The following is a 23,331-nucleotide window of genomic DNA, read 5'->3' as shown; positions in this document are numbered from 1 at the left end:
CAGGAGAGCAATGGGGAGCCAGGTTGGTCCTAGGGCAGCCCCCAGGCTCCCTGCGGCATGTGTGCCCAGCACGCTGGCACCCTGCAAATCCCAGGGGATGCTCACAGGGTGTTGGTGGCTGGGGATGAGTGACAGCACCTTCCCCTCCCATCGCCAAGCTGGGAAGGACTCTCAGCCCCAGTTCCTGGCCCATTAGCTCCCCTTCCCGCCATCATCTCCAGCTGCTTTGCCTCCCACAGATGCACCAGGAGTCACATGTGGCAGCGCAGGGAGGGATGCCCAGCCACATGCAGCGGGAACACGGCCGCAATTGCCGTGACGGGAGCCAAGGGAAGTCAGGAGCAGGTTACCGAAAAGCAGCCACCCTCCTGCTGTGAAGAGCGTGGGCTGAGGCTGCAGTGCTGAAAGGTTTTCAAACACCCTCACTGCCTGGGGAACGGGGCTAGCTGCCACCCCAGCTCCACACTCAGCTCCCAAAGTGACCAGGCTGGTCTCACACCTCCTCGCAGACCCCCATGATGGCTGGAAGCTCTGGGGAGGATAATGGGGGTAGCAGCAGCCCCTAAAGCATCCCTGCATCCCCTGCCCGCTCCAGCATAGCCCAGGCTTGTCCTCATTTCGGGCTGGGTGAGCAGAGGCCTGGCCCCAGAGGTAGCGAGATGATGCCAAACCTCCTAATGGAGCCTGACAGCAGCGGGATTAAAAGCACAAGTGAGATCGCAACCCCTCTGCAATCAGCTTCTGCCTTAGAAGAGCTGAACCAGAAAAGAACCCTCCTGGCAGTGGGGGGGTGAGGAGCCCGCAAACACACAGGGCAAGGGCAGCAGGGGCTGGGAAAACCTCACTCATCCTGAGCCCTGCTCGCTCGTCCTGTCAACCCACCGTCATCAGGAAGGAGCCAACCTACCCCCCCCAGCAGTGCCAGTGAAGGGTTTCACCAGCAACACCCCCATTCCAAATGATCCCCGTGGGTTGGTACTTCTCCTGCCCTAAACTTTGGCTGCAGAGCAGCCTGTGCAACACATGTTGCTCCCACCTCTCTCTCCCTGCCTGCAAGCACAAGGCATCACACAGCACCCACAAGTACCTCCCTTTCACTCTCTCCTTGGGGAGCAGCACTTGGAGCAATGTCACCGCTGCTGGAAACAAAACCTAAGCAGCTGGGTCCAAGCTGGAGAGATGGGACAGCTCACTCAGATGCAAGTGGGTGCTCAGCAGGGCACCCACAGCCCGTATTTCTGCAGGACAGGGTGTGCACAGACCCTCACAGCTGGCACCAAACCCCTGCCCCAGAGCACAGGCCTGGTTTAACTAAAAGGCAGCGCTGATGCTTCCCAGCTGAAAGATGCTCCAGCAGCACTGCTGCCCCAGGCCTCCTCCATCCTCCTTCCCGCAAACAGGAATATCTCAGCATCTCCCTGAAACGGGCTTCTGCAGGGACCGAGTGGTGGTTATCTTGCATGAACCACCCCCAGGGTGGCTGCTAAGTCACCCTCCAAAAAGCCAGCAATACACAAGCACCATCCTCATATCTGCTCATCGTCGGCGGCCAGAGGCTGCTCCTCTGCCTGGAAGCTGTTTGCTCCCAGCAAAATGCAGGGGAAAGCAGGGCTTTTTACGGCAAGAAAAAGGGAGCCACTCCAGGGATGTGTGCGTGCGCTCAGGAGCGGTGGGAAGAGCTGATGGGTTTTGGCACAGCGCTCGGGCTAAAAAGCTACGTCCAGCTCCAGACCTTGTTTTGCAGTGACCTGTACCAAGAATTGGCTTTTTCCTTTTTCTTGCCAAATGGAAAGAAAAAGAAATCCTTCCAGGTCAGAGAAAAGAAAAGCATTTACTCACGGGTCAAGTAAAAGAATCTGATGCAGGGCTGAGTGCAGTCTTATTCTCCACAAACCAGAAAAAAAGATTAAACTGCTGTCTGAAAAAAAAAAATAAATCTAAAAATAAAAATAAAAAGGCTTTTGGGGTCAGAAGCACTCGATTTTGGTTTTTAAGCCCAAATGACTTGCTGAATTGAACCCCAATTTGTGAAGCATGGGCTGACCCAGAAGTGCAGAAGGGTGGGGAGGGGACGGGCTGATGCATCCACCTGGAAAATTTCAGCCACGCTGAGATAGCACCAGACACGGGGTGGCAGCCCCCACGGGGGCCAGCCTGGGACACCCCCATGTCCTCAGCATGCTGCTTGGGTACCCCAACCTCTGCTCCCGGGCGTTGGGAGGTGTTTGGCCACGATGATCCGAAGCGAGCTGTCGTTTTCCAGCCTCCTCCCTGCCAGCCAAATGCGTCCTGACAGCCCTTTTAAAACTCAAAGAAACCACTTAGCGCCACGGCCAGGCAGCTGCTCACAGACACCACCAGAAACTCTTCCATATTTTCCCCCCAAAATGAAATCCATGCCCAGACCCATACCTGGGGGGCACCAGAGTCTTCCTCAAGCCAATCCAGGTCCAGCTCTGCTCTCACACACATGGCCCCAGCCAAGGGGACCCCACATTTCCATCACCAAAATGCCAGCACCTGCTTCCCACCACCCCAGGTGGGAGAAGAGCCACCTGCCCTGGTTTCCCTCACCTTGAAGGGCTGACCCCGGGCCCCACACATCACCCAAGTCCATTAGCGAGTCCCCGGAGTGCACATCTCACAGGCGTTCTGCTTGACCCTGGCTTTTAGGAAGAACTCAGAGCTGTGCCGCCTTTCAATTTTTAATTTGCGCTAAACATTTTGGTTGTTTTGCCTAGGGACTCTCAGTCAATAACCTCTGACAGCAGCACAGCTGCCCCACAGCTATGGGGCAGGTGGAAACAGGGAGAGAAGGTCTGGATGAGCAGGACCCCTTCGTACAGCCCAGTATGAGGGGCACCCACACTGGGTGCTGCAGTACAAGGGTTCCCCAGTGCCCCATGGAGATGTTACTCAAGGACAAGGAGACCCCCAGCCCCTCCAGGGGCCTGATACCTGAAGAAACAAGGTTGTCACAGGGCAGAACACCTTCCTCCTTCTCACCAGACACCTCTGTGGGGTTGGGTCCCTCCAAACTTGACAGCTTGCTCAGCTTTACCATGATGCCTGCCACAGCCACTTCTACTTCCCCACCACGGCAATGCCCGGGAGCAGGGACACGAATACAACATCACTTTCCAGTCCCCGAGGTGTCTTTCTCTTTTTTTCCACTGCCTTAAGCAGCAAATGTACAAACAGGGACCCGCTGGGCATGAGAAATGTGACCTGAGCTGCTCTGGGAAGGGAGATGCCACCGCACATCCGAGATGATCAGCCCAGGTCACGCAGCAGCAGAGCAGTGGATCTGGGTGGGTTCTGTGTTCCCCGGGGTGCTGGGGGGTCCAGGCTCAGGGTTAAAGCTCAGTTCTTCACACACCTTTTATCTTGATTGAAAGGGTGCAGAAAAATAATCAAGCACCTACAAACAACATGTGAGTGGCAAAAAATGATAGCAAAAAAAAACCCACCACCAAACCAAACCAACTGACCAGTTAAGCACCAGAAAAGGTTAATGGGATGGCAGCAAAGCTCTGTACCCCACCTCCAACAGGTACCCAAGGAGAGCGTGCAAAAAGGGTGATGATCTGTGTTTACAGCCCAGAATAGGCTTCTGCCCTCCCCAAACCAGCAGGCTAGGGAGCTCCCAAGACAAAGGGGATGCCTCGATGCTGCTTAACACCTGCCAGCTCCCTCCCACAAATTTCCACACACACGAGCTCCCAGGGCCCACACAGCCCCTCCAGAGCCCCACTACATCTCCCCATCCCCAATTTCCCAGGACAGCCCAACTCCGAACAGCAGTGGGACCCATCCCAAAAGCCCCCAGTTATACCTTTAAGCCTCACCCTCCCAGACCCCCCAAAAAGAGGAATTTTAGGCTGAAAGGAGGTGAGCCACCAGAAGCTGGCCTCAGCCACCACCTAGCTGTGACTGGCAGCAGTGGGGACAGGGTGACAGCTCCTCCAGCCCAGGGACAGGCAGGGGAGGAGGTGGGGGGGTCTCCTCAGGACACCCCACCCCAGTTCTCACCTCCCTAAAACCCTAAGGAGACCTCCCTCATTAGCTTTCTATGCAGATATTTCTTAATGAGCCACAGATTTTCTTTCTTTCTCTACATTTATTCAGCCATCTCACATTTAAAAATGACCTCCAAATGCTGAAATTACAACAAAATAGTCATAGAACAGTTTGGGTTGGAAGAGAGCTTTAAAGATCATCTCGTCCAACCAAAAAACCATCTTATGCTGAGCTTTTATCCATTCCAACATTACCATTAAATGCTATCTGGAGCTTTTTCTAGGTGGTCTGCAGTGAAGCACACCTCTGGCATGTTTGCAAGTGGGCACAATGCAGCCCTTGAAGCCCCTGAAGACCTGAGGAACAGCCCAGGCACCCTTCCTCCCAGCTTGCTGAGGGCACACTCAGTCTCTTCATCCAGGTCATTGATGAACAGGGGGAACAAAACTGGACCTAACACTGACCCCTGGGGAGCCCCACTAACTACAGGCCTCCAACCAGACTTTGCGCAGTTGATCACAACCCTCTGAGCTTTGCCATTCAGCCAGTTCATGATCCGTCTCACCATGCATTCATCCAGCTGCAACACTTCAGATGTGTGGCGTCCTAGTTCATCAACAGATCAGAGCGTCTTTTTCTTGGGGAAGGAATTTTATTTTTGCAAGTTACCACAGACTGAGGCCTGAGCTGGGATGTGAAGGTGGTGAGGCACCAGCACAGACTGCTCAGAGACTGTGCTTGACACATCCCTGGAAGCATTCAAGGTCAAGTTGGACAGAGCTTTGAGCAACCTGGTCTAGTAGAAGGTGTCCCTGCCCGTGGCAGGGGGGTTGGAACCAGAAGGTCCCTTCCAACCCAAACTATTCTTTGATTCTGTACAACCACAGCTCCCAAAAGGAAAGGCTGTGTAGAACATCCACCATGTTAAAAATCAGAAACATTTTCCCGCACAATGTCAAAACTTCTTGTGCGCTGCAGGAAGGAGGGATAAGTAGCCAGTTTCACTCTCCTAAATTTAAAGGATACATAACACAAAACGTTATGTGTAACACAAAAGGTTCTCCTGAACCAGTACAACAAAAACAAACTGTTTTCCTGAAAGTAAAAAGTAACATTTACCACATGTACTGGACACAGCTAAAAAGTCAGACTCCAAGTTTTTCAAGGGATTAAACGTTTCTGAAGAAAAAAAATGGCAGCACGGTGACACAGAGGGCTTTGCTGCTCTAGGCAGCCTTCCTTGGCAGCTGTTCCAGCTTCTCCTCTCGTCTCACACCTTTTTCAGTCTGGGGAGCCACTGGAAGTAGTCACTGGAAGTGGCCAAGCGCGCAGCCGCCACCAACGCGGACAGCCTGGCAGGAGGGACATACACTTTCTGAGATGGCCCTTGGCCTGGCAGCTCACTGGCACCACACGGGCCAGCCGCCAGGCTCCCAGGAAGGTCTTTGTTCACTTTCTCTTCACCTGCATAAGGAGGGACACAGAAAAGAAAGATGGTATCTCTATTGGTAACTCTAAGAGCTCCAGTTTAGATTGAAACCCCTTTTGCCTGGACCTTACCAGGTCATGGCAAGAGGACTTTCTACTGCACACCTATGTGATGAGCCCAACACGGCACAATCCAAGAGTCTTTCTCTCTCTCTCTCCTCCCAGTTCTCACCTCCGTTTCCCCAGGGTGGGAAATCAGGTGTGAACTGAGTAGCTCCTGTCTGGAGAACTGGGCCTCCCCTCCAGACAGACAGACAGGTCTGTTCCAAGGCACAAAGAGGTGCTGCCTTCTCCAAGTCACTTAATGCACCTCATAAATTGGGCAACTCATATACAGGTTTTGTAAATTCTTTCATAATTTGGAAGATGGAAGACAAACACCCACACAGGAACCTTATAAGGTTTAAAAAAAAAAAAAAATTCTTTTGCCCCTTACAGTCAGAAGATTGAGAGACTCTCAGTATGAAATAAACACAGGCTAATGTATGGAGTGGAGACGCAAAGACTTCTGCATGAAAGCAGCAGAAAGTGTAGAACAGACAACAAAAATCAACAGAGAAAGAAATAACCCTCAATTCATTTGTTCCCATTAAAACACTTACAAACCCATTTTGCTGCACAAAGGTCAAACTGAAGCATTGCATCCAGCCATTGATTATTGCCACATCTCCATCCCACAGAAACACCAACATTTTCATCTGTTCTAGCACAGAAGCAGCACCAGCCCTAGGATACCCAATAGCGCCTGCAAAACTCAGCACAGTCACAGACTGCTCAGCTTTCTGCCGGGTTAACTTTTACTGATAAATCTATTCGTACTGTTACGGTTGTCCAGCATAAACGGTATTGCCATAAGTAGAACAGACGGATGGACAGCCTCATGAAGTTGGATTTCGTTGGAAAATCTTTCTATGTGATCAGGATCATCTTGGCTCATTTCTGCTGGTTGCTTGGAGTAGATAGAAGAGGTGTGAAAGTCTTCCACTGACTTGAATAAGACAACAGGCATTGAGGACTCTCCAAGAGAATGAGGTGTCTGTAAATGTATATAAAACACCCAGGAGAGGCTGTGATTAATGCACACTCAGCTCAGTAACTGCCCTGATCTTTATTATCTCTCAAAGTCCACAGTAACTGCCCTGATCTTTATTATCTCTCAAAGTCCACAAAGAACTGGAATGTCAGCAAGTGGATAACTTAAAAAAAATTCACACAAAAAAGCCCACCCCAAAACCTAGTTACCCTGGCCAAAGGGCAGCTTTTCCTGCACAGCAAGCTGAGAACAGTGACAGGATACAAATCACCAGGTCTTAGCAAAGAATTAACAGCTGGCTCATTTCTCAGCAGCCCCACACAGAACAAGCAATGGCAATGACAGAGGGAGTTTCTGCAAGGGAGCAGGAACCGCGTCACAGGGACTCCCTCCACATTTTTGCTTAAGGACACAAATTAAACTTAAGATTTAGGGATGATCACCCTGTCTCAGCCTTAGGCAGCCACTAGAGACAATGTTTGTATTTGTTAACTCAGTCTGCAGGAGAAAAAGGGTGAAACGACAGGCAAGCAGCAATTGTCCCTGCCCAGCCGTAGCTGTTCAAAAATTAGGTGCTTGCTCCCCAGGCTTCTCCTATTGTCAAGGCAGCAGAAGACAGACATCCATCTTCAGAAGGGGTGAATCACCACCCAGAGGTGCTTCACCCCTTAGCTAGAGTGTGCTCAGAGGATGAGCCCAGAATAAAACAACTGTTTTTATACAAGCACTTTTAAGCAGCCTAAATGGTTCCCCACAAGGGGACCATGAGGTGTCCCTGAAGCAGCAAGGAGAGTTACATGGCCAGGCAGCAGAAATTCAGTGCTGACAGGATGCCAAGACAGAATAATTTGAATGACAGGCATCACTGGAACCCAATTAACCAACTACTCAGCTTGATACCACCAGCGAACTGAAAAACCCTGCCTAACATGCAGTTTTAAAAAAAAAAGTGTTGGGCAAGAAAAATATTCAAAGATGATTATTATCTCCTCTTCCCACCCACACTATGCTTGTTGGGGGACAGGCAGTGTCACTGCCACTCCAGGGCAAAGCAGGAGCAGGCAGGGTGCAGGGATGGACACTAGGAATGTCCATTAGCATTGCAAAAAGATGGGATGGAAATAATTAAAAAAGGAGGCTGTTCTGTTTACAGAAGAGGCAAACAAGACAGGATGCCCTAGAGAGTGCTGTGAGGGGCAGGAAGTAAGGCAGTATTTACTCTTCCTCCTGATTCACACAATTAAGAACAGCACCACTGAAAAGAAAAACATGAGCAGTGAGATCTGTAAAGGAGAATATACCACTTGGTGATGCTCCAAGGGCCACAAAACCCTGAGGCCAAGAAATGAACAGGAACCATAGACAAGAAATCCTTCTGTCTGTCCTCAGAACTCGCTGACTGGTGCATTTCCCCCACTAACATCTATAGGCATCCCACAAGCTTCCTCAATAGAAATTCTTGTTATTTTTTCTAAAGAGGTCACAGCAAGGGACAAAAATGTTCTCAGGACTTCTCTGATCCTGTTAGGAAACTCCTACGCTTTGAAACTCACATAGTTTAAAACTAGCAGGGGATAGTTTAAGTCTGCCCACAAGGACCCTACTTCTATCTACCCACCTGCCTCCATCTCATCACACCTCATCGTACTTTACCCCTACATGTGCTAACAGAGGGTTTTATCTTCTCTCAGTCTCTCAAGGTCCCTTTTCCCAGCTTGCTTTCTCTCCATCCCTTTCGGGTAACGTATCCCAGAGACACCAACTCTTCCACCTCTGCTCTAGGCTATCCAAGAACCAATTTTTCTCCTAATCCCTCTAGAAAGAGTTGTGTTTCAGCCTCAGTCTCCAGATGCGTAAGGAGCTACTGTTATCTAAAACCTTGTAGTCACACTCCCATTTCCAGCTCTGCAATGCCTTCTGTGGCACAACGAATCTGAAGCAACACTGGGTCCCTGCCGAACCCAGAGCAGTGTTTGCAAAATGCCAAGCTGTAGGCTTCGTTAGACTCATCATTAACCACTATTTAAGAAGCAAACTCACAACACCGGCACCACACAACACCTCAAAGCACAGCACAAGACAAAACCCTCCCAAGCCCATGCTCCTGACTCAAAAGGAGGGCTGTGTGATCCAGAGTAGGCCCACAGTAACTCCCAGTAACCCTATGGACTGTGAATGGTGGGGAAGTGAATAAAGGGCCAGGTTTGGTCTATAAAGTGCTGAAACAGTCTTGTTTCCACAATACCTTGAGCACTAGCGGATCATCAATAACACCAGAAACAACAGCAAAGTGGAAAATGTATAGGTCTGAGCCCAAGCTAACAGCCAGTAGTTACTTCTTTGCCAGCCACTTAAAAAACCCCACACATCACGTCAACCAATGGGTGATTCAAATAACCTAAAAACAAGAACAACCCCCCTCAACAGCAACAGCTGAGCAAAACGCCCTTACCTTAACCACTGCCATAAGCTCCTCCTGTGCAAGTTCAGGGTCTTGGTCTGTTCTTGGGACACTCACTTCATGCAGAAGTGGCTGCACATCATCCCATGTCTCCTGCTTAGCAGACAGGTGCCATTGCTGAGGAGATGGACAAAGCAAGAAAAGGCACAGCTAGTGCGGGTAGAAGCAAGCAGGATGCACTGGAGCAAGTGACAGAGCAATTGGATGACACTACTCAGAGATTAACTGAGTGAGAAAAACAAAGGAGCTTTTCTGTTCCGCTCAGAAGTTTTAACATTTCTATCTGGAAAAGCATGAGCTACTTGGAAAAGGCAGGAAAAAAAAAGGACAGGAAACAACATGAACAAGAAACTGTCACATTAACTTCTCTCCTCCATAGTAAAACTTACCACTTGAGAAGTGCAGTTTTATTCAAGCAATGTTTTCTGGTTATTGCTTGCTGCCTTCTGAGAAATTTTACCATGGAGAAGTGTCCTAACATGGCAGAGCTGACACAACACAGTGTCCAGCTACTTTGCACTTAAAGAAGGTGGAGAAAAAAAAGTTGTTAAACCTGACAAGGCAAATCTAAAGCTGGACAATGCAAACGGAGTTCCCCACTGCTTATGAGGAGTTACCAGAAAATGATAGCTAAGCAGTAACAATGTCATATTGGACATATTCCCCCTAGTTCAAAACATTCTGAGACATTTTAACTGCCATTGATGATCATGTTAGCGATGGACCAAGGAAGAGAAGGAAACATTTTGGACAGCTGAACAGAACAGCAGAAAAGGAAATGTTTAAAGTCTTACACTAAGACATATCTAGAGGACTGCAGTTTCCAGAAAAGAATTCTAATAAGATCCTTGAAGTCAGACACGACAAAACCTGGATGCATTTACATTCCTCTAGTCTCCAAATCACCAGCTATGTCTGACATTTACATAAATGGATATTGCTACAGTTAATTAGTTATGGTGCTCTCCAGATTTTTCCATTAAAAAAAAGTAACAGGAAACTCAGATTTGCAGTCATCACCACGGTAATTTCTTCCAAATACATACATTAAGATGCTGGTTTGTGTCTTTCAGTTCAGATGATATATTGACAGTGCAAGGCAATTAATATCCAAGATACACAGCTTATATAGAGTTTCTCTAGCATGGGAAATGCAGTTAAGTCACCAGCGTTACACTAGCTTTTACTTCTATTTCAGAGTAATGTCAGAAAACCAGCCTCGGAGCAGGCCCACCGCTGAACACTTCTACACCTGACATTTACTGGAAAGGTGCTTTGGCCCCTGTAATAAAATGTGTCATGAAAATACTACAATTTAAATGACACAGAAAAAGTACAGAGAGTCACCTGTAGAAAGAGTTCCTGGTGTTTCTAACAGAACTACAGTAGATTGCCCTCAACACCTGGGTTTTAATCCCTCCTTAACTCCTCAGTTCATCTGCATCTCAATCTGTTAAAGAGCCAAGGGCTCCTCTTTTAAACATGCTCTGAAATCAAGTGCTGGATATCATTCACCTTTAGAAGTTTTTTGGTTGTTTTTGTTTAGGGGTGTTTTGTGGGTTTGTTTGCTTGTTTGTTTTAATAAAACTGTAGTTGTATCCTTATCCCCTGCTACAACCAAGATTGCAAATGGCCTCTTTTAAGTTAGTTTTAGAATGAACAAGACCCTTAATGCAAATAATACACCAGTAGTTCTTCTGGTCTTTTCCCACATTTACACGATGCCCTGACTTATTACACAGCCTTTGCCAAACCCCAGAGATGCAAGAGGAAAACACATCACTTCTTGGCTCCTGGGGGTGCAAAACACAAAAGTGTCAAGTCAAACTGATCTTGAGAATCTGGTACTGGTCTGAGTTCTCACAATCCATTCTCTCTCTAACTGAAAAATTATGGTGCAAATGAGAGGTCAGAGAAATCACAGAGCACGCAGCCTCCCTGCAGCCTGCACAGGGATCAGAGGACAAGCAGCTAGAGATGTATTTATGGTTCATGAGTAATTGTTGTTATGTTATGGTTCTGCTTGCTTTTTATAAAAGAAAACAAACAAACCAACCAACTCCACCAAAAACTTAATGGAACTAAACCAACACATGTCTAATGACCCCAGGAGCTCATTTCATTGAATGATAGCTACGCCATAGCCAAACTCCCACCTGGTCACACAGCTCATCCCCATCCAGCTTTGAGGTTGCTGTTTCACTATCTGTATCTAGAGATTCCTGCTGCAAGCCAGGGTCTGGCATCACTGGTTCAGCATTCTGCGTTCCACTGGCCTGAACGTACAAGGCTGAAGGATTCAGTTCCATGAACTCCTGGGAACAAACAAAAAAGTATAGTCAAGAAAACCATGTTGTCACTACCACAATGCACAAAAAGGATTCAGCAAGATTCTAATAGGTTTTATGAAGAGGCACACCACCCACAAGTTAGCTTCAAATTCTTGCAGAAATTGACTACAAAACTACAAAAATCGCCTCTCCTCCCTCCAGCAACAAAATTGCTCAGCAATGCCTCTCTCCCCCCAGAATTGCTCATACACATGCAAAAAATACAACTGCAGAATCTAATCCTGCCAAAGCACACATTCTGCATCTATTGAATAACACAGATACAAACACTCTGCTCTGTAAAGCCTGACTTTCTGCTGAGATATAAATCTGTGACAGCCCCTTTCTAAGGGTTTTTGTACCCACACAGTTTTGGTGAAACTGTGTGAGACATTCAGAAAATGATGGGCCTAAATCATAAATGCCCTCTGCACTGGCTTATAACTTGAATCTCTGTCCAAGGCACAACGTGCCATCTACCATGGTTGTGTTGTCCAACATGGTACGTTTCAGTGGCACAGTAAGAGACATTTTTAACCAAGATCATTTTCACAATCCACTTTGTTAATGGCATAACCAATCTTCAATGACTGGAGCAGAGAAGGCCAAAACAAGCTATTTAACTGTTCTGTTCCTCGTCAAACTGCCCCTGCCTGTATGTAACACTACATCAAGTAAGACACTAAAAATCTAATCAAGTTGCTCTCATTAATTGTTTGTATGAATCAGGGACCTCTTAAATTATGGCCAGGAAAAATTTGTGGAATTAAAAACGCATAGCCAAGTATCTAACATCTCTTAACCTCTCAGTTCAGCGTTATGCTAAGAACATCTATAGCTATTTACTTCTCCATATTATTTATACAAGATGTGCAAAAGCTTCAGATGAATCTGCAACTCTAGCAAGATAATCAACTTAAAAAAAAAAAAATCAAAGTCTTCTAATCCACTGTTAGAAAACAGAATGAAAACAGTTCTTCTACAAAACCAGATCATCTCTGTTGCACAGACTGCACCTTAAACAAAAAGAAAGCTCTCAACATAAGACACCAAGGTATGCAGTCACAAAATAAGTTACAGGAAAACAGGGAATACCAGTTTTGCTTTTCACAAAACTACTTGCTTCGAACTAAATATCTTCCTCTTACAGGCACCCAACCGATCCTTTCCCTGCCCCTCCTTTCAGCAGCACACGTGTCCTTCCCAACCTGGGAAGGAACATTCTCTCCACAGACGTCGGCGTATCCCTCATCCCTCAAGACGCAGTGGAAGTAGACATCCTCCTTTGTGGATGTGTCACACAGGAAGAGATGCAAAATGCCGTTCACGTATTCATCCACGATGCCCACGAGCAGCTTGGAGTTGCACAGCTTCTTGAACAGAAGAGTTGCTGCGCTAGACCACGTACCCTGAGGAAGAAACAAGGATGTAAAGGTACTGTAAACAGATGAACATCTGCCACCTGAGACTTCCCCTTGTGGGTACTTGTCAACAAGGCAGTTAAGGCAGGTCAGGCGAGGGACATATACAGGAAAGCTGGGCAGACAAGCCTCCCAGCACAGAACTAAATCAAACTACTTGAAAGCCTGCAATGCTAGTTACACTTGGAATGCCCTTTCACCCTAAAGATCTATTTTCAAACGCAGTTTGATGGCATTCAGCAGTGATTTTATCAGAACTGACCCCTGTGGGTAACAAGCTGCTAAGCCTCACCACAATGAAAATTATGATTCTTTAACCCTAAAAACAGAGGAAAGTTGTTTTAAGATCCTGTCTTTAAAACACAGAAGCAGCAGCTCATCTCACATGCTTTTCTTCAGAGATCGTATTTCTCAGGCTTCTTGACCAGCACAGAGAAACTTTCTTATGACCTCTAAAATTCTTTGCCTGTGCCGATTGCATCAAACCAACTCACTTAAGGCTCCATTGCAGAAGTAGTATTTTAAACAGTGGGCTGCAGCTACCGAGGCTCCAGAAGGACCCTGCAATACTACTGGCAGGGGAAGAAACAAGTCTCCTGACTTGCTCAGCAGTATCTGTCTCTGCAACAATACAAGCAAGAATACTCTGATGATAACGCAACAGTCAGCAGAAGAGTGATCACTTGCAGAGACTTGCACAGTCACACTCTGCTGAACATAACAGCAGCAATTCTGCTATAAACATCAATGCAACCTGAATTAATCCAAACGTTTGCCCTTATCAGAAGAGAAAGCCACCTTCTACTGGACAGCTCTCATACATATCTCAGTAAACAAAACAGCACGTGAACACATACCTCCATGGGTTTTACCCAAGCCAAGGAACATGGGATGGCCTGAGCAGGGAGTTTCAAGTAGCACCACCTACAATACAAAAGGAGGCTACCACCATTACAGAAAAAACAGAGCAAAGCCAGGCAGAAGAGCAGAACTTCCTCATCTTCTGGGTTTTAAGATCTGTTTAGGGATAGAGAGGCACATATTGGATTTTGCACTTATGACTAAAACCCAACAGCGGCTTTGGAAAACACTCCATATCCAGAGAATGGGAACAGCAGAAGCAGCAACAGCAACTGGTCCCTTGTGCCTTCCCTTCCCCAAGCATCTTCCCATCAAAGTCTCTTAAAATTACAAAGTTACAGGCAGAGACCAATGACTTTTGAACCAAAGAATTCTAACGGTTGGGCACAAGTGGAGTGAAACAAGAGCGAAGAAACAAATATGGAAAAGGTACTGAATCACAGGTGAGAACGAGCACCTCTGACACTGCAAACATGTCCTGCTTGGACAGGAACCTCATCAAGTTCAATCAAGTCCTGCACTTGGGCAAGAACACCATGATGCACCAGTACATGATGGGGGCTGACCGGTTGGAAAGCAGCATTTTTACCATGGGGGTGACCAAGCACTGGAATGGGTTTGCCCAAAGAGGTCATGGAATCCCTGCCCTTGAAGACATCAAAAAAACTGTCTCAATGTGGTTCTGGGCAGCCAGCTCTAGATGACCCTGCTTGAGCAGGGAGCTTGGATGAAGTGACCTGCCATAGTTCTCTTCAAGCCTCAACCATTCTGTGATTCTGCCACCCATGTGTAATTTACTTACTTGAGGAATCTCAGCCAAGACTTTCGGACAATTTCAAGGTTTCCATAATCTGCGTAGAACACCTCTACTTCTTCGTCACTGATCACGCGGTGGATGATAACGCGGTACCACCATTTTGAGACTGTTACACAGCAAAGCTGTCCAGGCTGTACTGCAGACTCAGGCATGATATAACGATCAGAAATAAGTTTATTTGAGTAAAGATGTCTGCAAAAGATCATAATGAGAAACCATGCTTGGTGGGATGCAGGAGATAAACAAAGGGAAATATACAGGGCTTCAGAAGAATCCTGATTTCTCAGAGTTCCCATGACACAAATTTTTAGGAGTTGTTATAACAGATCCTTTATATTTCTGTTCTGCCACACAAACTGAAATGTCAATCAAAAATACAAACCTAAACTTTTACCATTGGAAATACAGGGTGTTTCAAAAAGATGGACCCAATTTCAAAGCAGTCACAGGGTATAACTGGGTTCATCTTTTTAAAACACACTGTATATTCTCAGGGTGCAACAAAAAGTGAAATAATAGGGACTAATCAGAGGCTAAATACAGTCATTCTAGTCATTAATTTTTAACATTACCTTGACACATCAGCACTTCTTACATACCAGGTTCTGGAGAACTGGCTCACATGCACAGTATCTCTCTGCAGAGTCTGCAATCACACATACACAAGCCCCAGACACCAAGCATTTACTGGGGCACACAGCTGGCAGCAACTGTAGCACTGACATGATGGAATAGGATGTCAAATGCATAAGGTAACTGAGACAAACAAAGGGTTTTGCTTTCAAATATAGGTATGACAAAGGCCTATTACCTGTTGCTTTTGGTAAGTGTTGGACATGGAAGTAAAAGCCTTAACTAAGAACATGAGCAATAGCAGCACAGACAATAGAGATGTACAAAGGACCCCTCATGTTCCTTTAACTTTTCCAGGCTTTTAAAGTTTAGGTCTGTCTAGGACACAGCCAAACCACGACAAACCGCTATTAACCAAACTTATTGCTTGCTGGTGAAAAGGAATGGGTAAGCATTACAAGTAGGTGTTTCAGTACAGTACTGGCATCTCTGATTGAAGTAAACCAGCCAGCAGTGACCAAAACTAACAGCTGGGTGCCCTATTCCCTAAGCACCGACACACACACAATGGGTAGCAGTTCTGAATCAGCAAAGCATGTTCCTACCTCATCTCAATCATCATATCCTGCAGTTTATCAGATGTTTCCCTGCTGCAGACATGGATGTAGAACTGGCTAGGAGAGACAATGAATTCCACAAAGACTCCCACCAAGCACCTTGTCTCCAGCTGTGGTAAACTGCAAAGGTTTCTGTCTTGAACAGCATCGAGGGGGATTTCTGGAGTCTTTATCAACTTGGCTTGTAGGGACTGCTCCAAATCTTGAGGCTACAAAGGGACAAGAGGAAGGTGTCACTAGGATGTTTCATCATGCACTGAACACATATGACTGGCCTTCCCATTAAAGTAAAAAGATAGTTCTGCTTTCCTGGGGATCTGAGTATTACTGAGTATCCGAGAATCCCAACAAATTTTGCAAACTTAGATTAAAACTTTCCCTGTGATAGACGCAGTCATTTTTACACTCTCTCCCTTTCTTCCTTCTTCCCTCCACTGTAAAGAGGGGTGCAAATAAAATACCTTGCTCATATTCCTGCAAGGAATAAAGGAGAGGAACTGAAGTCATGTCACATATTTAGACAGAATTACTGAATGGCTATTGCTAAAAAAGCAAAACAAAACCCAAAACCAATAAAACCCACAAACCAAACACAACCCACCCATTTGTTGGATTTTACCCAAAAGATGCTATTTCTGTTTTGTGATCATGAAACAGTACATGACTGAGCCAGCAAAACACTACCTGAAAATGATTCCAAGTGTCAGAAGGCACAAATATATGTCACTTTCACACTGGAGAAGTTTCACAAGGATAACAACAAATTCTGTTCTTTGCTCACTCTAGAACAATTTGTAAATGAGTGAGCTGTTAGCACATCATTTCACTTCAACTAGTGTGGATGGGAACCTTAATGAGACATCAGCTACTTTCACTGTTTCAAGAGCTTTACTTTGTGTCCACAAAGAGCACTCCTCCAACGATCAGAAGTCAAAATTATTTCGGTTTTACTCATCATGAATATGGTACAAGTTACCACTGCATTATACTGAGGCAATATACAGGAAATCTGTCTTCCAGCACCAACTCCCTTGCTTACGTGGCTATATTCAATTGCAAACAATGGGGTTTTGCAATAGTGGCTCATTTAACCATTTTTTAAAGAAGCAGATAAGAGTCTCACCTTCTGCAGACTAAGCAAGGGCTAATGCCCTTGAATTTTTGTTGAGTTAAAAATTTTGACTAAAGCAATGAGTTAAACAGTGAGTTAACATTGAGTTAAAGAGCAACTGAGGGAATTCTTGCCTGTGCAGCAGCATCACCTCTAAAAAACCCTTACATTTCATGGATTTCCTGTAAGAAGTGCCTGGGAACAGCAGCATTTCTAAGGGACAGTTTTACTCCAAGAATGCTCTTCATATCAGACTGTTAAGGACACACACAACCTTTATAATTTGGCTCATACATTAGCAACAGAGATTTATTTCAAAAACATACTCATTCACAAAAAATAAAAAGATACAAAATTATAAAAAGATAAACCAAAAGAACACACTGTAAAACTAGGCTTACGAGAGGGTTGGTTCGCAAGACTGGCTAAGTCCTTACCCTAAGCTGGACTGGCAGCTGTCAGTGGTGCAGATTACACTTTTCCTTCTGCTCTTGGCAGTGAGAAAAAGCTGCTGAAAGCAGCACCCCTAGATACTTCAGCCTCTTCAGGGCTGAATGGATTAAATCAGCCCTTGTCCCTCATTTGTCCCTTATGACACTTCCACTATTAGTCCCTCGTGACCAGACACTGATATTTTACAGCAGGGCGGGGATGAGGTTGCATCTTTCCCCTCTACCTTGCAGCATCCTGATGGACAAGCATTCATTACACACCCGAACTAACACATTCCAACACGCTTTCCTCCGCTTTAGGGCATTTTTTAAACAAAACAGTAAGCTGGGTGTTTAATGACAAATACTAGTTCTGCATACATCTTCTAAGACTTATCCTGCTAGGATTTTTAAACAGGTTCACTGTATGATACATAAGAGCAAAAATCTGGGGCTACCTTGACCATATCCCCCATTTTTTTACCCTTCCCACAAGCAGACTTTGTTCGATCCAGGGGAATTCCCTGTGGACTTCCTCACACCAAACTAGAACTTCTTTAAAGGATCAGAACAGGCTGACAAAAATCTCTTAAAGTGTATGTTTTATGAAATGCCACACAAAGTCCAACCTGTAGTTCCCAGGCTTCTAAGTTCATTAGTGCACAAAACACCAGATTCCAGAATTCCTAGGACCCTTTCCCCGCCTATGCACTCCAAACGTACAGTTGCGTACTGCCACAAGATGAGCTTCACAAAGGAAACAACTCTTCATTAGGAGGGTTTTCCTGAAAAAAACGCCTAAAGATGCTCAAAAGAAAAAGAAAAAAGAGGACACAAGCAAATTCTCCCACTCAGGTCTGGCAGCTTGGAGCCTCTGTACTGCTCTTCTCCATCCCTTTCTAACAACACATTGCTAAACAAAACAAGAAAAAATTTCCAAGTCCAACCAAATAGCAGAGTTGAGACCAAAGAAATCAAGGTCTCTGAGGGCCTCCCGCAGCTCTGTCCCATAGCTGCTTGACACTTAAGCCCTGCCTACCACAGCAGGGGAAATACCACAGAACTAGTCTCAGAACAAAGTTATTGAAGTCCAGTTACAAGTAAGTACCCCAAAAGGTATCACCACTGTTGCCAGGGAGCAAGACGATGCATAATTGATCTTGGATAATCTGTAACATAAATCACGAGACCACAAAAGACCTAGTCTGGACAGCATATAAAGCTGTATACCAGGTCAGTGTGAGGCTGGTCACCTCCAGACTCACCTAAAACAGGGACAAAAATTTTTGGAAGCAGCAGTGCATCAACAATACAAACTCAACAGAAACAAAAACAGTAAAAAGATTATCACCTCCTGGATTAAGACATGATAAAGCTACAGAACACTCATCCAGCCACTTACTTGTTTGAGACGATCGCCCAAATCTACTACTTGTGTTTCCACCGGCTCTGTCTTCTCTTCTGCTGTCAGGTGTAAGTTTTCCGTCTCACAGATGGGTTCCAAAGGAGGCATCCCAACTGCAGGTGTTGCTGTAAAGACAAGGTGGCTGTTATTCTTTATTTACATATCAAGCAGAAAGAGAAGACATCTGAAAATGAAAGTACTGCTTCAAATTTCCTCATCTCTTGTAGCATTCACAGCCACCAGATTCAAGAGGAATCACTTGAAAGGCATCCTTCACTGTATTACTAAAGTAAAACAAAGCACACTTGCTCTTGCAAGCACGCCAAGGGTTAAATCAATCGCTAGAACGATGCTCAAATGAATTTTGCTCAGACAATTCAGGAATTTGGCAGGAATTGCATGTGATCTTCTGCCTTCTCTCATAGTGGCTTTGGGAACACTGAGGACATCTGCAGTCTCTTCTTGTGTGGAACACTGTAGCTATACCTTTCAGACAAGTACTAAACCTTCAATCTCAAAAAGCACATTGAAAAGGCTTTACCAGCCTGCATAGCAGATGTTCAGGAGATAATGTTAGTTTTATTTTCTGTTGACTGGAACAATAAGAAACTCCAATCTCGTACATACATTCAGAATGTCTGTACTCTGAATGGGCTAAACAACCCTTCTTGCACCTCACACCAAACAAACAGTGGCAACCTATGTAAACTTCCAGTTAAGCTCTCTGCTACAAAGACAAGTCCCTTGAGACAGCTGTTTCTCCAGCGCCCCACAGCCCTTATGTGCTAAAAACTGGGGGAACTTGGACTACTACAGCAACTGGAAATGCAGCTACATCCACTTGCAACACAGCGACTTGGCCACAGCACTGAGAGCTACATGCTTTCAGTTAAATAACACACCTCACCTTGAGACAGTTCTTCCCACACCTTATCTCGCGGCACCTCTTTCTTCTCTCTCCCTCTTGCCAGGTGCTTCTTCAGGGTCAGCAAAGAACCTGCTCTCGTCTGCTCCACCGCAATGATATCGGACACACTTCTGAGGACTTCAGACATGGAGGAAAATCCATATTTTGTGTACTGAAACGCTCGGCCAAAGCGTCTGGAGAAAGCTTGATTGAATTCCAAGAGCAGAAGCGGTGAGGAACTCAGCAGATCCCGCAGCTCAGCCTTCACTGTTGCTGGCAGGACAGGAGCCCTGCCCTTCCAAGGGAAACTCTGCAGATTCTTCGAGGGAGAAGCAGCATCTGCCTTCACAACAGCATTCTTCCGTGCTTTAGCACTTTTCTGTCTGGCAACCAGCCTGGCAATTCCTCTGGTGGCCTCATCTGTGATGGCTACAACCGAAACAAATAAACTATTAGACTACCAAAACAGCAAACCATTAAAAGCTCTACACAAGCAAAACTCCTTTCCTTCCCTCTTCCCCCACCCTGTTCAGAAACAGGTGTCTCTTTCAAAAGCAATCACACTAAACCATGGCTGACTTCCAGCAGGGCAACTGCTTTTCCTCTCCCTTTGCAAAGTGCACTGAACCAGATTTAACAGCCAACAACCAATCTGCACCCTCATCCATATAAACCCAGATCCAGGTAGGAAGGTGGGTCAAATTCTTGGATACAGGATCACAACAGGAAACCCAGCTGCTCTGAGTTCTGCTGGGAAAACAGTACATGGCTCACTTCTCCCACCTGCCCAGACATGGTCTCCCTTGAGAAGCAGCCCAAGTCTTTTCCATGTTTTTAAACAACTTTTTCTCGTCTTACTGTACTACTCTTAAAAAAAATTTATCATTTCACCCTTCCCAATCAACTCTTTGCAGCTACCATTTGTTTTGGCAGCTCTTCCCCAAAGAAAAGGAAAATGAAAGTTTCTTTGATACAGACTAAACTTGCCATGGGGTCAGGTAGAGAAACATTTACAGCTTCTCCTGAGAGGCCCCATCCCCAGTTTTGGCTCCTGCTGTAGCCTGCATTTACAGGAAAAGTGATGCTTACCAGTCCTAGTGTACCCATAAGAAATGTTACTGCAGTTTCTAAACTAAGTGCATTAAAAAATGTACAAAAATAACTAGAAACCTGGGTGATTTTTCAGTAGGAAAGCATGGAAAAGCATTAAAAGGCAAATCAAAATACAGGAAGAAACACCAAAGACAATAAATTAAACAGAGCTATATGAGAAAAAGAATAACAAAGATACGTGACCTACATCTCCAGGAATTCATCCTGCACACCCCCACTTTGTTCCAAAAAAACTGCTCTATCCATAAGGAAACAAAACCTCACCTTTGAGGATAAAAGTGCCTTTCTCACAAGGACAGACTCTGACAACTTCTGGCATGTTTGCCACCAGCTCCAAGGTGGACCGGAAGCCCAGGTCACGCAGAGGAAGAGGTTTGCCAATCATGGCCACGTACTCCTGCTCCAGCTGTGCTGGGGTTAAGCCCTCCTTGGCAGCTGTCAGCAAAGACCTCAGCTCCTTCTTCAGCACCTCCATTAGCTGTGCCCGCTTCGACCCATCCACGCTAGAGGGGAACAAACGCAAGATGAAAACAACCCATGCCCAAGCAGCTCAAATACAGGCAGAGAGACTTTTTAATGCTTAGAAGATGGAGGTTTGCAGGAGGGAGAGGACAGAAAACCATGTTCTCCAACAGCCACTCCCCACCACCCCCTGTACTTCCTTGCCTGTGGAGCTGCCACCTTGGGCACTCACTGTCCCAGCCAGGATCAAGGTTCTCCTACACTCGCCACCTGGCCCATATACACTGCACCCCCGGAGCTTCGTGCACCCCTAAACTCCCACCCAGGGGCTGCACTCTACAAACCCTGCCACTCCACTGAGCTGCTGCCTGAGGACCGCCTCACAGCCAGCCCTGCGCCCCTAAACCTGGCCCCGAGGATTCCCCGCTCCGCATACAGAGCCACCGCCCCCTAAAGAGATCCCTGTGCCCCTCAACCACAGCCTGGAGACCCCGCACAGAGGCTCTGATCCCCCGTCTCGTCTCGTCTCACCCCGCCATCCCTCCTCCGCGCTCACACGCCGCCCCACAGCGCCTGCGCCTGCCCTTTCCCGCGCTTTTGAGGGCGCGAGGGCGGGGCGCCCCCCCGCCTCCTCCCGCTATGGCAGCGAGAGCGCCCCCGTGCGAGCCGAGAGGGCGATGGCGGCGGCTGCGGGTCCCCCGGTACCGGTAGGGCCGGTGAGGGGCTGGTGCCGCTGCCTCTCCCCGAGTTAAAGCGTTAGGTGCGTTTCCCTCCCTGGCAGCGAAAGTTAGTGCACTGCCACACAGTGACGGACAAAAGAAGGAACAATTCCTTTAAAGTACAAGGGAGTGACCAAAAACACCCCACGGGGACAAAGGAGTCAAGACCTGGGCATCAGACAAAACTGGAAAGTTTCGGGTTCGCAGGTGTTTGCTGTCCCATCGTGTTTTGGACAAGAAATCAGTCAGAGCCTGTGCTGCCCAGAACCAGACTTGAGCTGCCGTTCACTTCTTAAATCACCACCAGCCCTTCCAGAACATCTCCCCCTGCCCCATGCTGCCCAAGGGATATACACAAAGTGAAAAATGTCTCTGGAGCACTTCCAAAGCAAACACAGGCACTCTATGGATTTATTAATTACACTCCATTTCCGCTCAACTTTTCTCCTCTGCCTTCAGCCCTCTCCATCCATCGCCTCCCTGGTGACCTGCTGACAAAGCACCCAGCACAGCGCAGCAGAGGAAGGAGGGAGCTGCTGCTCCTGCCCTCCCTGCCTGCAATATCCTGACTCCATGAAAGCCAAAAGTCTCCAATAAAATAGGAATCTATGAAAAAAAACAAGAGCAGCACTTCCCCAGCCAGCTTCCCAACTCCCTCCAGCCACTCCTACACACCAGAGACTGGGCATCCCTGAGCTCAGCACAGCCCCATTGACAGGGAGGTGACAGCTTTATGTCCCAGCCTCGTCTTGCTGAGTATGATTTCTAGCCAGGAGCAGGTTTCTTTAATACATCCAGGGGCTTTAAAACACTTAAAAGTGTTTCTTGCAGAGATTTCCACAGCTGTTATCACAGGCTGTGCAGCAGGAAAAGAAAAAGCTCGGGGCCTCGGGACCTGCTGTGGAAAACTAAGGAGGTGTTTAGGCACAAGTTCTTTTTGCAATTTAGTTATGATAGTTCTAGCTCTGCAATGGCCTCCACGTTTTGCACCCATTCAGGAAAGTCATGGGCCAGTTGATGTCCTGCCTTGTTAAAATGTGAGGTGACCCTAGAGAGAGGGAGTTTGCTGTCAACATCCCACCACTGTGCCAGACAAAAGGTTTCTGGAGAGCAGACCAGAGTGAGATGCTACTCACCCAGCCATTCTCTGCAACACCCCCTTCAAACACTCCTGAGTTAAGCCACTGGTCTCACCAGTAAAGGTTTTTCACCCTGATGCTTATTGTTCTGGGCCATTCTCACCGTTTGAGGACTTCAGAGCCACATGTCTGATGGTTATTTTTAGGTTGCTTTTCAACATCTTTGCAGAAAACAGCTATCAAAAATCAGCTGAGTGCTTCTGGTTGTATTTTATTTCCAAAGGAAGATATAAACAGGATGTCCTCCTGGAGTCCATCCCATCCAGGTCTAACCTTCCTTCCCATCTCCGCAACGGTGTGTGATGGGAGCAGAGCAGCTGGGAACCAGCTTGCTCACTTCACTGTCCATTACGTCTGACAAGCCTGTGATGAATTTGAAACAAGCCTCCTTGATCTGACACCTCCCCTTCTCTCCTCCCCGGC

General features: G+C 46.7%; 1 protein-coding gene across 3 annotated transcripts; it reads right to left on the bottom strand.

Moving 5' to 3' along the window:
• Window positions 1-4,100: 4,100 nt before the first annotated feature.
• On the bottom strand, window positions 4,101-21,643 carry TDRD5 (tudor domain containing 5). Of its 3 annotated transcripts, none has more exons than XM_021285736.2 (12): window positions 21,582-21,634; window positions 20,853-21,091; window positions 19,476-19,904; window positions 18,566-18,693; window positions 15,610-15,830; window positions 14,417-14,623; window positions 13,611-13,677; window positions 12,541-12,741; window positions 11,159-11,317; window positions 8,994-9,119; window positions 6,328-6,544; window positions 4,101-5,484 (listed from the first exon to the last, which is right to left on the bottom strand). In XM_021285736.2, the coding sequence occupies exons 1-12, from the start codon at window positions 21,587-21,589 to the stop codon at window positions 5,291-5,293; spliced, it is 2,196 nt and encodes a 731-aa protein (XP_021141411.2). In that variant the 5' UTR covers window positions 21,590-21,634; the 3' UTR covers window positions 4,101-5,290. The 3 variants fall into 3 exon arrangements, with proteins under 3 accessions (XP_021141411.2, XP_064927843.1, XP_064927844.1); XM_065071771.1 differs by having other exon boundaries at window positions 15,721-15,830; window positions 21,582-21,629; XM_065071772.1 differs by lacking the exon at window positions 6,328-6,544 and having other exon boundaries at window positions 21,582-21,643.
• Between the last annotated feature and the right edge of the window lie 1,688 nt (window positions 21,644-23,331).

Source organism: Columba livia, chromosome 8 (genome assembly GCF_036013475.1).
Source record: "Columba livia isolate bColLiv1 breed racing homer chromosome 8, bColLiv1.pat.W.v2, whole genome shotgun sequence".
NCBI classification, from domain to species: domain Eukaryota; kingdom Metazoa; phylum Chordata; class Aves; order Columbiformes; family Columbidae; genus Columba; species Columba livia.
This window is presented reverse-complemented; position numbering and strand designations above follow the sequence as displayed.

Excerpts from the sequence above, each read along its gene's own strand:
- TDRD5 (XM_021285736.2), bottom strand. Across the intron at positions 18,694-19,475 it reads GTGGGAAGAACTGTCTCAAG|CAACACCTGCAGTTGGGATG; the intron begins GTGAGGTGTGTT and ends TTGTCTTTACAG. Across the intron at positions 12,742-13,610 it reads CTTGGGTAAAACCCATGGAG|GGTACGTGGTCTAGCGCAGC; the intron begins GTATGTGTTCAC and ends TTTCTTCCTCAG.